The sequence below is a fragment of the Debaryomyces fabryi genome (genome assembly GCF_001447935.2).
Source record: "Debaryomyces fabryi strain CBS 789 chromosome Unknown contig00008, whole genome shotgun sequence".
Lineage (NCBI taxonomy): Eukaryota > Fungi > Ascomycota > Pichiomycetes > Serinales > Debaryomycetaceae > Debaryomyces > Debaryomyces fabryi.
The window spans coordinates 34,941-48,737 of record NW_015385434.1 but is presented as its reverse complement, the minus strand read 5'-3'; the positions used below and the strand labels follow the sequence as shown (position 1 = coordinate 48,737).

Sequence of the window (13,797 nt, the reverse complement as noted above, 5' to 3'; positions counted from 1 at the left end):
CCTACTATAATGATACAGATAAATTAACATAGTATACATTGACTAATCTACAAACTAGGGAAGGAAAATCTGACATGAGCACCCCATAATATTGAAGTGTCCGGTACGTCTAACTTCAACTTCGCTAAATCCTCTCTTTTTTCAGGGACCGCGCAAGCCATACCATGGCAAATGGTAATTGCCTTGCCATTTAATGAAACACAACCACCAAAGTTACTAATTCTTGCATTCTTCCAAGCTGAATTTGAATTTAATATTTTCAAAAAATTTTCATGAGTAGAATGGCTAACATCGTAGTAATATTTAAGAAATCGCCATGTTTGGGTCTGTAAATTCAACACCATAACGCGAAGGGTGTTGGAATTCATAGGTGCAAATTGTAGCTTACTTAGCCTAGAAACGTCAAATTTATCACTTGTATGAGGCTCATTATCGAAATATCTCAAATAATCATTAGTGAATCCTCCAACAAAGAATAGGTAATCCTTTTCGTCGTTCTTATAATACAATGCGCTATGATGACAGGCTCTTAATTCAGCTTCTACTAGCTTTGGATTGGCGACCTCATTTTCCTTAACGAATATGGAAGCATCGTCATCCTCGTAAGGTTGCTTGTGAGAATTGAAATAGTCATAAACGTAAGTAGATAAACTCTGCCATTTTCCTGTTTCAAAGACAAAAATGTAGAATTCACTAAATGTTTCAAAGTTTTCATTACATCCACCTTGGATTAATAAAGCTTTGCCATTAAAAAAACCCTCAACTGTTTTTGAATTGAGTGTTCTTGTAGACATGCCTTTGCTACTTGCGGTTTGAAGCGAAGTAGAGCTTGAGGAAATGCTATCTGAAACAGGAGACATTGCTCTGGAATAACGATTAGGAAAACCTGGATCGTCATCTTGGTCATCAGATTCTGAATGCAATGGATTTCGGGATTCTATGTCCCAGTAGCAATTCTCATCTGTAGTTTGGTTATGATCGATTAAGGAGTAAGCAAAATAACCCCTTGGAGAAGGCCAAATATCTGAATACAAGTTTTCACCCATTTTTGAATATATCCCATTTGAACCAACTGTTGAGATAGAAGCCTCAACTTCAAAACCGACAGTAAACTTGATTTTTTTACAAGAGATGTCAATCCTTAATAAATCATTGACCGCCCTAAAAGTTTGATATCCAAATTCGTTTTCATGGCACTCAAAACCTCCAAAAATATATACAGAGACCCTTCCTTCTTGAGACCTATTAATATGCTGATTGTTGAAAGATGCATTTTTGCTTCGACTGTCAAAAGAGAAGCCATTATCATTATCAGCAGTTTTGAAACCAACATCTTCAAGATTTAATGGACTTTCATTTTTAGCAGGCGACGCATTTGTGCTAACATATGAAATCAGTGAGGTCGATTGTTTCAGATCACTTTCCAAATTTGAAAAGTTATCTTTCTTTTTGTCATTTTGATTTGAGTTCTGGAAAAGTTTTGAATCAACACTACTATTGACAGAATTCATAGGCGTCTTCTGTGAATTTGCTTTAGGCATAGGGTTACCTATTAGTATTGGTGATACTGGTCTACTATTTTGTGAATTTGATCTGTTATCTCTTACTTGATTCGAATATGTATTCTTCAAAGGGTGGTTTGTTGGTGATTTTGGGGTACCTCCACTTGGTTGTTTTTGGTGTCTATGGAATATTTTCGATGATTTGGATAATGCATGTGTTAGTTTAGGACCTGCCGTAGTATGTATGATGCTACTACTTTTTGTAGAAGTCGTGGGTGTTATTTTTGAGGCATCTGAATTGATAGCAAAAGATTTCAGCGAATTTAACTGCTTCAGAATATTAAATGAGTAAGAACTTGTAGCAGATATGGGTGGTATAGAATCAATATCAGACGTATTACTTTTTCCATTCGAGGCATTCAATACAGAAGCATCTAAAGATTCAGGTTCTCTAATATTCTCAGGATTTTTCGGCTCTGGAAAATTCACTGGCTTTACCAAAGGACTCGAAGGAAACGTAAGATCATTGTTAATATCTGTAAATACCGGTGGCAGTATACATCTGTTTTGTTTTTCCTTATCTTCACCTGAAAGCTCAATTATATTCGCAGCAATGGCATTACCAATCCTTCCAATAGTAAGCAATTCCCGAGTTTTAGACTCTAATCTAATTTTTGTAAACTTCAACGTTCTGATATCTAGAATATACCCGTTCTCATTCATTACTAACTTTTTTTTAATCACCCACCTGTCAACTTCAGCAATATGTTCAACAGATTCAACATTGATTTCAAATCCCCCATAAAAGAATATATGAATCTTGGAAATCGGGCACCCGGAAGCGTTATTTAAATGGGCTGGATAATCACTAGATGAATATGTATCACAATAACTCACAGTACTTCGAAAAGCATTAAATATAATAAGATGTGGGTTTTGCATCATATATGGACTTATTAGAATGTTCTTATCGACATGCGGAGGTAATTCACACGGAAAATGTATTGAAATCTTCTCTGGATCCACATCGATAGGAATTCCTAAGTGTCTGAAATCACAATACTTATTGACATAGACACCTCCGAAAGTATAAGTAATATCGTCCAAATCAACATGATTCTGATAACAAATCTCGGGAAGTTCAGTTACTAACTTGCTCCTATGCTTATCAAGCGTGAAACTATTAGGGACATTTAATGTTGTCTTCGGAATAGAATATAACCCAGAAAAACCGCCTCCATGGTCAGCGCTTGCTTCGTGTTCACAATTGTTTTCAATTAAAATGTTACCCAGATCGCTTGATTCGGTAGATAGCGACCTACCATTTTTATTAAAGATGCATGGTCTATTTCTTCAAATATAGCCCTAGGATAAAATATCTTTTCTTTTTCAGCCTTATTGAATATATTCTTCGGATTTCCAATTGGTGTCTTTTCATACTTAAATACTGTGTACGGAGGTTTAACCCCATGAGTCCAGCCATGCACTCGTTCGCTCATAAAGTCTTGTGCCTTATCGTGTGTTCTACCTATTCGGAATATATGTGACTCCATTCTTGTACGAATTGTATCAATATCATTTATATTATCTGATTTATTGCTAATACCAAGTATGTCGTTCCCCAGATAATTGCTTGAGTTCGGAGTTGACTCGAATTGTGTATCGTCCCTGAATCGGATGCTATCGTAATTCTCATCCATACTTCCTTCAGTTCAAGTGCAAGGCTATATGGCCAATTAAATAAATGAATATATATCTATATTTACGACGATCCTTTCGGTTGAATAATCTTATTAATACTTTGTAATGATTTCAGACGTTCCAGAGTAAATTATTGGAGCAATTAATTTTGCGAACATGCCACAATAACGCTATCAACTACAACGATAAAGATAACGATAAATAAATAAATAAACGACTATAATAATATATTCTAAATATTAGGACTTAACATATCAGCCTTAACTAAAGCGTGTATCTTTATAATTGTTAGTAAAAGTTTAAGTAAAACACAAATAATAGTAATTGCAAAAATACATACATCTTGAATAGAAGCATGAATGAATTGTCTAACTTCTAAGGCTAGCCAAACCTTCATCATATTCAAAGAGTCTTCGTTCTTCAAAATTTCTCTTCCTTCCTTCAGTACACCTAATTTTCTTAATACGGGTAATGAACTATAGATGTTAGTATGAGTCAATAAATCAGTAATGATAAATTGAAATTGAAGTATATCTTTGAAGAATCTCTTTTCGTATATCAATAGAGAATGGGATTAATATAATGAAACCACTGGATATAATATTAAATGAAAGATATACCAACTTCATTTTCAGTGGGGAATCCAAATAGTAAAGCATATACGAACCTTGCAAATAAATCTAAATCTGGATATAATTGTCTACCAATTCCCTCCAATAAGAGTATGGCAACAATGACAGTAATGAAATCGCCTTCCATTCTAACATGATGATTTCTAACCATGCCTAGAACTTGATCTAACAAATCTCCAATACTGATGTTACCTAATGTGAATGTTCTTTCCCTCATAGTACCAACTAATTTGTCAACTTTCAATGCAAAGATTTCTTTATCTATTACAGTTTCAGGAGTTCTAGATCTTTCAACCATCAACTCACCTGCTTTGTAACCATCAAATTCAGATAATGCTCTAAATAAATCAATAAAGTTTATTCTGTCGTGATGGTTCAATTCAGTGATCAAACCAACATCTAGGAAACATATTTCTGCATGATAGCCGTCTTCATATAATTCTGATAATTTTTTACACCATTTTTCATTATCCTCACCTAAGCTTAATAATTCATTCGTTATTTTATTCGTTTCTTGTTCATTACTTGACTTCACAATTTTATATTCTCTTTCATGCTTGAACAACTCATTCTTATAGAAACGAATCATCATATTACCAGGATGCAAATCAGCATGTACGAAGTTATCAAGAATCAACATTTTCAAGAAAGCATCTAAGCCTTTGTCACTAACCTCTTTTGATAAGTTCTTTCCAAAATTATCGCTCAACGATAAAAGCTTACTCATGGGTATGGCATGTATATATTCTTCAACAAGCACATCCCTAGTAGTAAAATTCAAGTAGGGTTTAGGAAAATGTATGTCTAGTCTCTTTTTAAAGTTGCTTCTAAATCTAGCTAAGTTTAAACCTTCAATTCTAAGATCTAATTGTAATCTCATTAAAATTGAAAATTGCTCAACTTCATCTGGTAACGATAACCACTCCATTGTTGGAATCAAATTAATCAAGTTAGCGAAGAATTTCATTATTCTCAAATCTCTATTAATTTTGACTTCAACATTAGGATGTAAAACTTTAATTGCAACGAACTGATTGGACGTCAATGGATCACCATGTTCTGTTACTAATATATTATCCAAGAATTGTTTGCCTTTGCTAGGTTGATTCACCTTTGCTTCCAAATCCTCACCATGTCTGACCTTGTTCAATGCTTTATTAGACAATTTTCCAATGTAAACTTGAGCAATGGCTCCAACACCAGCTGGCTTCTCATTAAACTCATCAAATATTTCTTCGAATGGTAAATCTTCAAAGCTCTTACTTATAATTCTGACTGTATCCTTTAATGAATGAGCTTTTGCATTTGAGTGTAAATTACTTAATTCATCACACATTTCTTTTGAAAAGATGTCTGTTCTCGATGCAGCCCATTGGCCTAACTTAATGAATGATGCTCCAGCCTTTTCAGCCGACCATCTTAAATATCTATACCAAAGCTTAGCACCGGATCTGATATTTTCCCCAGTTGATTTATCTTTGTGCCCAAACCAGCAAATAGGACAACTGATTAATACTGGCACGAAAAGGAACGACAATTCTAAAAATCTTCCAAAAGTAATTAATGGGTCAATTAAAAAGTCTTCCATCGAGAATTTAATGTAGTAGAATATCCGCTTTAATTTATTACCCTTGTGTAGCTTGTCATGGCGATAGTTATTATGTTGTTCTATTTCTTCCCTTTGAGATGCTTCATAGAGACCATTTTCATACGTTTCTGCATCCTTTACAGGCTTTAATTCATGAATAGTCGTATCAATAGGTGCTATATCATTGAGTACCGTTGACTGGAGTAATATAGATGTTATGGTTATTCCTCCCAAACCAATAAGACCACCCCTTATAAAGTTTGGGCTACGAAATTGAGATTGCTGTGTTGAAAATTGTCTCTTTTTAATGGAACATTTTATATTTTGCACTATCTGACGCTTGGAGTTTCGTATTATGACTCCAGGTCCTATAGGTTGTCTCATTAAGTTCATCATAATGTAATTGGTTGCTCTATAGACATTTCCAGGGCAATGAAGTTGAAATTCAAGTCGATCCGCCGAGGGTTGCACAAAACTAATTGGGAACTATCTATTAAAATAAATAAACATCTTAAATCTATAAAAATTAAAGAATATAAGTAGGTATTAGGTTTCTGCCTCATTCAAGTGATTCCTTAAAATAGAAGCCCATAAACATATAGTAGAAACACCTTTTGGGTTTGTTCTTGGACCCCGCCTAGCAACTATTCCATCATGCGAATTCCATGCATCTATATAAACAGGTATCTTGATCCAGTTGATTTTATTCAAGGAGTCAATGATAAACTGCTTATCTTCATTTATAGGTAATCTACAACCCTTTGTAAACAATGGAAAAGTGGAATTTTCCCATTGGGTTAAGGTAGAATAATGCTGGCGAATTGACTGATCATTTGACTTAGTATCGACTTCGACAACTTTTTTCTTGGTACTCTTAGACAATATTGAAGTTCGTTCATAATCTTCATGATCAGATTCACTTTCATCATAATCATCTATTTCGTCATGATTGTCACCAGAATTATCTTCATCGTTTACATTGTTCTCAATGGTATTAGGTTCATCGCCTTCCTCTTCCTGAATGACGTCGGATGATTTACCAATAAATCTTTCTTCGGCGTACATTAAACCTTCCATTGTGTTTTCAGTTAATTCAGACGTGTCACCCTTGAAATAATTCTGTCTAGACATGGACTTTCTTTCATCTCTATTTTGCAATCCAATTTTTGCATCTTCGATATCTACCGGAGATGTACCATATACAGAATTAAGTACCCTCTGCCAATGCAGCTTAATTTTTGGCGCGGGAATAACTCTGATCTTAATCATACTGTAAATAGAAGCAACCAAACTAGATATCAAAACTAATGGAATCCAAAATGGTAGCAAGAAAAATGACACCAGAAATATAATTAAAAATCTGAAAATCTTATTTGAACGGAATATGGAGGTCTGTTCTTGAATATTACCTGCAAATAATTCATCCTCAGTTCTCGTCATTTGACTTGATCTCTTTAAATCAACAAATTTGGGCTTAACATATATTTTGCCCACTCTCGATTGTTGTAAGCCCTTCAAATACTTAATCTTCACATTGCTCCAATTATCAAACGGTGAATATTCGGTTATAAAAGATGTATAAAATGCAACTGTTCTATCATTTTTAACATTTGATAGCAATATATGCTTTCGAAATTTAGCGAGACCCTTATAATAGACTTCTTCAGGGTCTGCCATTTTCTTCAACATCTTATCATGATCAGTCACGAACATTTCGCGCCCAGACTTACCAAAAAGATATTGGCCCACCCAATTGGCAGTGTGGTCAAAGATGTTATCGTTGAAGAATTGGATCCCAACATGTGGAGTTGCGAAGGTGGTGAAAAATACAGGCTCTACCATTTCAAAAAATCCAATATCATTCAACACACCAATAAGGTATCTAGATATCAACCCCCCTAGAGAATAGCCCACCAAGCTAAATTTAACGACTTTATAATTACTCTTTTGTTTTAATGTCTCGATTTCGTAAAATATGTCCCTGATAACCCTTTCAGCGTTTAGTTTCAATCCGTCGTAAGTCTTCCAAAACCGAAATGAAGAAGGTTTCAACGTCACTATCTTTTCATCCGAACATTCCTGTACTAATTCTCTTAATGATCTCTCAATAGTCAGCATATGATTTGGACTTCCCCATAACCCATGGACTAAAACAAATAAGTGTGCATTTTGTTCTTTAGGTACTTCATCTTTGAATCCAATTTGTGCCATTATAGTTACCTATAACGTCCGATAAAGATATAATTATTAGAAAAAAAAACTTTCAGAATACTTCTGATCGAACTTTGATTATCGTATTGCGATAAGGAACGACTAGAAAAATAATTTAAATCGACACTAGATAAGTGCTGGGGGTTAGTTGATATTGAAATAAATAAATATAAAGAGTAGTATTCGCTTGAAGATAAGAAAACTCGTGTTTACTAGGCTCTCGGTAAAAATCGAAGGATCCCATGTGATTTTAGAAATCTGCACTGATTTGCCAACTTTAGCAAACCCATGGCCTTGGATGATGATTTACACGAGCTAACATCATACACCCATGAAATATAGTATATGTCTATCCAGTCTACATGAATAGTTACAACTGCTATTATAAACATTCTAATTTTATTATATATTCTGCTATATATCCCACTATATATTCGATGCTTTATCTCGGACCGATGATCATGATAATGAAATGATAACAGAACACCAACCAGAACATTTTAAGTACAAGAAGTCAAAGTCATACTCGGAGATATTGTAGTTGTAAGCTATAAACGCCATTTTGCTAGTCATAATTGTAAGCCATTGTGCATGGAAGGATATAGTGATAGTAGTAGTATAAAGCCGGGTAATACGGTTGAAATTTTTCATCCACCTTTCATTGAATTAATTCATTGCAGCTCTTCCAGAAGTCAAGTTATTCAATCAACAGCTAGACAGCAAAAGCAAAACATGGCATTTTTCGGTACCCCTTCTACTTCCACATCTACTGGATCAAACTCTGGTCAATCTCACCAAGTAAAACAACAAATTCAGGATCAAATTAGTCAAGAATTAGCAGTTGCTAATGCTACTGAATTAGTAAACAAGATAACGGAAAACTGTTTTGAAAAGTGTGTAGAACAACCTCAGAATGGCTTAAACCCACAACAGGATGCATGTGTTAATCAATGCTTAGAAAAATATATGAGATCATGGAATGTGGTTTCAAAATCGTACATTACCAGAATCCAACAATCATCCAACTAAAGAATCCGTAACTACAATACTACATTATAATAATGCCTTGATACAGATGACGGTTAATGAATATGCGATGACTACCTGTTTAATAGTGCACATAGAGCTGTATATAGACTTGAACACAAGTTAATTTGATATCATTATTTGCAAATCTGAGATGACTGCTGTAATTTGAGACAACTCATTTCAATAAGTCAGATACGCCTTGACTCGAATTCAACGACATGCATATTGTTCTTTGCTTCATAGGGAATATAGTTGTATTCTTCTATTGCAGAAATTCAAAGTGTTCGAAAGAAAGCACGTAAAACACCAAATAAGCCGATTAATATGTTGCCGTTACCGAAGCGTAAATTTCTGAACATATCCATGTCACCAGTCTTGGGATATTCATAGGGACTCCCGATCCATGTTGATCTTACTCCATAGGGTATCCCTATCCATGTTGATCCTACTATCAGGTACCGTAGTCTCTATATTATATGCAGTACATACAATTAATGTTCAACAAACCAGTGGCGATTAGTACATTTTGGTTTTCATCAATTGTTAGATCTATTTAATCATTAAGAATATAAAGTACATTGATATTCATTTGAAACGTTCCATCTACCGGATTCACTTAGGAAATATTGTAAATTAGAATCAAAGTTATAAGAAAAGAATCGATAGTAAAATCATGAACGCTACCGTTGCATCTGAATACTCATCAGAAATCCACACAGTTCCAATTGAACACAGGTTCAACCCATACTCCGACAATGGTGGTACTGTGTTAGGAATTGCGGGTGAAGACTTTGCAGTTCTTGCAGGTGACACCAGACAAGTTGTTGGATACTCGATTAATTCACGTTACGAACCAAAGATCTTTGATGTCGGGGATGACATAGCAATGACAGCAAATGGATTTGCTGCAGATGGGGCTGCTTTGATAGATAGATTTAGAAATCAATTGAAGTGGTATAAATTCGATCATGGTGGTAAAAAATTAAGTATTAAGAGTGCAGCTAGATATATTCAACATTTATTATATGGAAAAAGATTTTTCCCCTATTACGTTAGTACCTTAATTGCCGGTTTGGATGACGAAGGAAAGGGTGCAGTATACTCTTATGATCCTGTTGGATCATACGAAAGGGAGCAATGTAGAGCAGGGGGTGCAGCTGCTAGTTTAATCATGCCATTTTTGGATAATCAAGTGAACTTCAAAAATCAATATGTGCCAGGTTCTAATGGTACTGAGAAAAAGGAATTAAGATATTTGTCATTAGATGAAGTTTTGCAATTGGTTAAAGATGCATTTTCATCAGCTACTGAAAGGCATATTTACGTTGGTGACGGGTTAGAGATTTTTATCATTACGAAAGATGGCATTAGAAAAGAATATTATCCTTTGAAGAGAGATTAGATTAATCTATATACTTATACAAGATTTAATAGTATACAAAATTATAATATAGTTTATATCATAAAAGGCGGTCCTATTAAACTGGCAATTCAAAATTTTGACCTTGCATAACTTTGGTATAATAGATGTAGAAAAAATCTGAGTATACCGCTGTTTGAATTAATCCAGCTAAAACAGCGATATAGTCAAATTTACCTTCTCCGAAATACCTGTATAACCAATTTGGAATATACAAAACTCTGTATATACCTAATGCAAAAATGTAATGGGTAGTGATATTTTCGGCTTCACCAGTTCTTTGTAAAATAAATAACTGGGGCAAGATTGCTACTGATTCGAGCCACAATGAAAACGACCACAAGATTTCACCAAATGAATATTTATGGGTGAAAATCAATGAAAGCAAGAAAGAGCCTCCCACCAAATATCTAACAGGAAATGTGTCTATGTCCTCCTTGATAGACTTACGATATTTAAATGCCATGGTATGGACAATGTAGATTGAAGACCCAATAAAGAACAACTTCATTAACGAATTGTAAAGGGAAATATAACTGCTAAACAAATCCAAATAACGAGTTATGTATACAAGGGCATATAAAGATTGTGTTTTCAATGACAATCCTTTAATCGATTTGTGCAATTCAATTGAGTACAACAATATGAAAATACTGGCAAGGTGGGAAAGATCCCCTGCAAAACGGAATATATTCATTATCTATTGGCTTAATGTTGGTTAACTAAAGAAGATCTATAGTATTAACACGCTGTTCGACGTTGTACGCTCGAAAAAGTGTATACCAAGTTATATGCAGGTAAAATTGCAACCTCTATCACAATCCTATGTTCTGTACTAATAGATCATATTCATCGTCAATAGTGAGTTCTGAGTTCGATTTACTACCTTGAACATTATTAAAACCAAATTTACGGACTGGCTTATTTGCTGAATAAGTCTTTTCATCAAAAATCTTGACAGAAAAGTCAGAGTAATTATCGTACCACTCGCCATTTGACAAACTTGAATCCGATAAAGTTTCCAAAAACTCACTTATTAAGTTTTTATTCAATAGGTTATTAGTTGTGGCATCTTGCAGTAATGTATGATACGTTTTAAACTTTCCTTCTTTCGTAAAATAAATCATTGATGGAAAATTACTCACTGCATATTTAGCAAGAAAATCGTTATCCACTAGCTTATTAACATCCACAAGCACAAACTCTATATCTTCCTTGAATTCTGACTGGGCCAACTCTTGATAAAAATGTGAAGGGTATTCATAGTCCTCCCATTCCTGTATATGTGGTACTGTGAAAACAATTAAGGTGTCCTTGGAGGGCGACCCAATGAACTGTTCGATGTCGGATTGGACGAAGTGGATATTAGAATTAACGTTATCGAAATTTGGAAGCAACTGGGTTTTTTCTGTCATAAATTTGACAAGATTTTCTAAATTACGGCTGTCCTTGTACGAAACGATTTCCTTAGTCCGAAAGTTCAAGAGCTTCAATGTTGGGTACTTGTTTACACTAAACAACTGACTTATTTTCTTGTTTCTAATGGCATTTGTTTTCAATATCTGAACTTTGCTGTTACTTTTATCATCTGTGATGTTATTGTAAAGAATACTTAAATATTCAAACTCCGGTTCAAATTGTGCACAATAGGCACATCCGTCAGAATAAAAATATATAAACGAAAAGTCGCTTCCAGCCAAGGTTTGTTCTATATGATTATCATCAAATTCTATAATATGCTTCGATGCTGGTTCACACAATGCTAGCCAGATATACGAGATAAAATATAATAATGCTGGTATTCTTCGAGGAATCATCGTTATATTGTTCTAATTAAGAAATGCTGTAGCGAAGATCAAATAGATAACTTCGACGTAAACTGTAAACCTCCGTAAACTAAATCGCGCTAACCTGTAAATATTCTCTTTTACTAGCCAGCCCACCAGTAGGCTGGCTAATTGTCATACTGTTTGCTCACACTTGATGACTTCGCTTTATCGTAAATATATGTAGTAGATTACTTCCAATGCTGGTGATTTCCTATTTCTGTCATGCACGATGTTTTTTTCCCAATTGGTAAAAGCGAAAGCTAGATTTAATTGATCTCTTCATTTGATGGGCTTCATTCGGATTCAACCAGCATTTTCGAATACAAGTCTTCTTGGTACCACTTCATATAAATAGGGTTGGTTCCATGGAATCAGGATCAAGGTTTTATTTATTGCAAACATACCACATTCGCTTCACCTTTTACCTTTATTTTAACGTTCAATGAAAAAGTTTATTCTTAGTTCGCTTTTCCTGGCCGCAGCTTTTGCAGCTTCAGAATCATTATCAACCATTCAATCTACAATCGTTTCTACATTGCCATGTTCTTCGCAATCGGCTAATGTTGTTCCATCTCAATTCATTTATGCTAATGTGTCAACTTTTGCTTCTTTGAGCACTACTTACGACGTCGTTGATGTTTCATCATCACAAACTGCAATCAATGCTGGTTCAGCAGTAACTAGTGCTGCACAATCAAGTTCCAAGGCTAAACAAACTTTGTATGAATACGATACTGCTTATGATAATGAAGTATTTGAGGTGACTCATACCGTCTGTGATAGTAATAGTCATTGCTACCTCACAACTGACCTTGAAAGCTCAACTACTTACACCACTACAATTGATGGTATATTAACAGTTGTTACTACTGTTGTGCCAGTCAGTGCTACTACTACTGGTTCTTCTAGTGAAATTACTCAATCTGCTGCTGCAACCTCTTCCAGTGAAGGTTCTCAAGATTCTACATCTGAAGGTTCTTCCGCAGAATCATCCGCAATTTCTGAACCATCTGCAACCGGTTCTCCATCTACAAAGACCGAAGAAACAACTACTGTTGTAACCATTACTTCATGCCATGATAACAGATGTTCAATTGTCCCACGTACCACTGGATTAACCGTTATCACGGTCACCTCTGACGACATGGTCACTGCTTACACTACTTACTGTCCATTGACAGGTGAAACCTCAGCTCCGGTAGAAACATACGTTACATCTGCTCAATCAACCTCTGGTTTGGTTGAGTCTACTGAAGCTGAAATTGAAAGCTCTCCAATTCCACAACCTAAAGCTGAATCAACTCAAGTTGAATCTATCCCAGCTGCTGCAGAAACCACTGAAGTTGCCCCTCCACAAACTGAAGCATCTTCTGTTTCAACTTCTGCTCCTAACGATAATCTTTCTACCGTCAATGTCATTACCAACAATATCGTTACTCAAACTCCAGAACCATCTACTATTTCAGAACAAACTACATCAGCAGACCACCCTATAAACTCACAATTCACTACTTTCGAAGGTGCCGCTAATTCTATCGTCCGTTCTTCCAGCCTTATCGGTTTATTAATTTCTTTCATCTTTATGATCATATAATCATCATTAGTGTCAAGTTCACTTTTTGAACGGTCTTTTCCTTCGCTACTATATACCACCTTTTACAGGATTCACTTCCTTTTACTTTAATATGGCCTATTTGCCCACCGGAGTTTCAATTTTAGAGAAAAGTTTTTCCGTTCATATTTGTATAATAATTGTATAGTTAGTTATAATGCAACCACGGGACCTTATTTTTAAATTTTCACTATCAATCTGTATTTCTTCTCACTAGACATGTGCGACGATGTTCAGTCACTAAATACATATAAATAGCAATAAAACCTTGTA

At 34.9% G+C, this 13,797-nt stretch overlaps 8 protein-coding genes across 8 annotated transcripts; 3 read left to right on the top strand and 5 right to left on the bottom strand.

The window, feature by feature from the left end:
• Positions 1-47: 47 nt before the first annotated feature.
• Positions 48-2,225, bottom strand: AC631_00670 (uncharacterized protein; the record flags this gene model as incomplete). Its single annotated transcript, XM_015609500.1, has 1 exon — positions 48-2,225. The coding sequence occupies one exon, from the start codon at positions 2,223-2,225 to the stop codon at positions 48-50; it is 2,178 nt and encodes a 725-aa protein (XP_015469633.1).
• Positions 2,226-3,806: 1,581 nt separating this feature from the next.
• Positions 3,807-5,816, bottom strand: AC631_00669 (uncharacterized protein; the record flags this gene model as incomplete). The annotated part of the gene is made up of 1 exon (XM_015609499.1): positions 3,807-5,816. The coding sequence occupies one exon, from the start codon at positions 5,814-5,816 to the stop codon at positions 3,807-3,809; it is 2,010 nt and encodes a 669-aa protein (XP_015469632.1).
• Positions 5,817-5,969: 153 nt separating this feature from the next.
• AC631_00668 (putative hydrolase) lies at positions 5,970-7,634 on the bottom strand (the record flags this gene model as incomplete). Its single annotated transcript, XM_015609498.1, has 1 exon — positions 5,970-7,634. The coding sequence occupies one exon, from the start codon at positions 7,632-7,634 to the stop codon at positions 5,970-5,972; it is 1,665 nt and encodes a 554-aa protein (XP_015469631.1).
• Positions 7,635-8,366: 732 nt separating this feature from the next.
• TIM13 (protein translocase subunit) lies at positions 8,367-8,663 on the top strand (the record flags this gene model as incomplete). Its single annotated transcript, XM_015609497.1, has 1 exon — positions 8,367-8,663. One exon carries the CDS (start codon positions 8,367-8,369, stop codon positions 8,661-8,663), a length of 297 nt encoding a protein of 98 aa, XP_015469630.1.
• Positions 8,664-9,336: 673 nt separating this feature from the next.
• On the top strand, positions 9,337-10,065 carry AC631_00666 (proteasome core particle subunit beta 6; the record flags this gene model as incomplete). Its single annotated transcript, XM_015609496.1, has 1 exon — positions 9,337-10,065. One exon carries the CDS (start codon positions 9,337-9,339, stop codon positions 10,063-10,065), a length of 729 nt encoding a protein of 242 aa, XP_015469629.1.
• Positions 10,066-10,141: 76 nt separating this feature from the next.
• AC631_00665 (uncharacterized protein) lies at positions 10,142-10,549 on the bottom strand (the record flags this gene model as incomplete). The annotated part of the gene is made up of 1 exon (XM_015609495.1): positions 10,142-10,549. One exon carries the CDS (start codon positions 10,547-10,549, stop codon positions 10,142-10,144), a length of 408 nt encoding a protein of 135 aa, XP_015469628.1.
• A 349-nt stretch (positions 10,550-10,898) lies between these two features.
• On the bottom strand, positions 10,899-11,900 carry AC631_00664 (uncharacterized protein; the record flags this gene model as incomplete). Its single annotated transcript, XM_015609494.1, has 1 exon — positions 10,899-11,900. One exon carries the CDS (start codon positions 11,898-11,900, stop codon positions 10,899-10,901), a length of 1,002 nt encoding a protein of 333 aa, XP_015469627.1.
• A 454-nt stretch (positions 11,901-12,354) lies between these two features.
• Positions 12,355-13,506, top strand: PGA38 (Pga38p; the record flags this gene model as incomplete). Its single annotated transcript, XM_015609493.1, has 1 exon — positions 12,355-13,506. The coding sequence occupies one exon, from the start codon at positions 12,355-12,357 to the stop codon at positions 13,504-13,506; it is 1,152 nt and encodes a 383-aa protein (XP_015469626.1).
• Between the last annotated feature and the right edge of the window lie 291 nt (positions 13,507-13,797).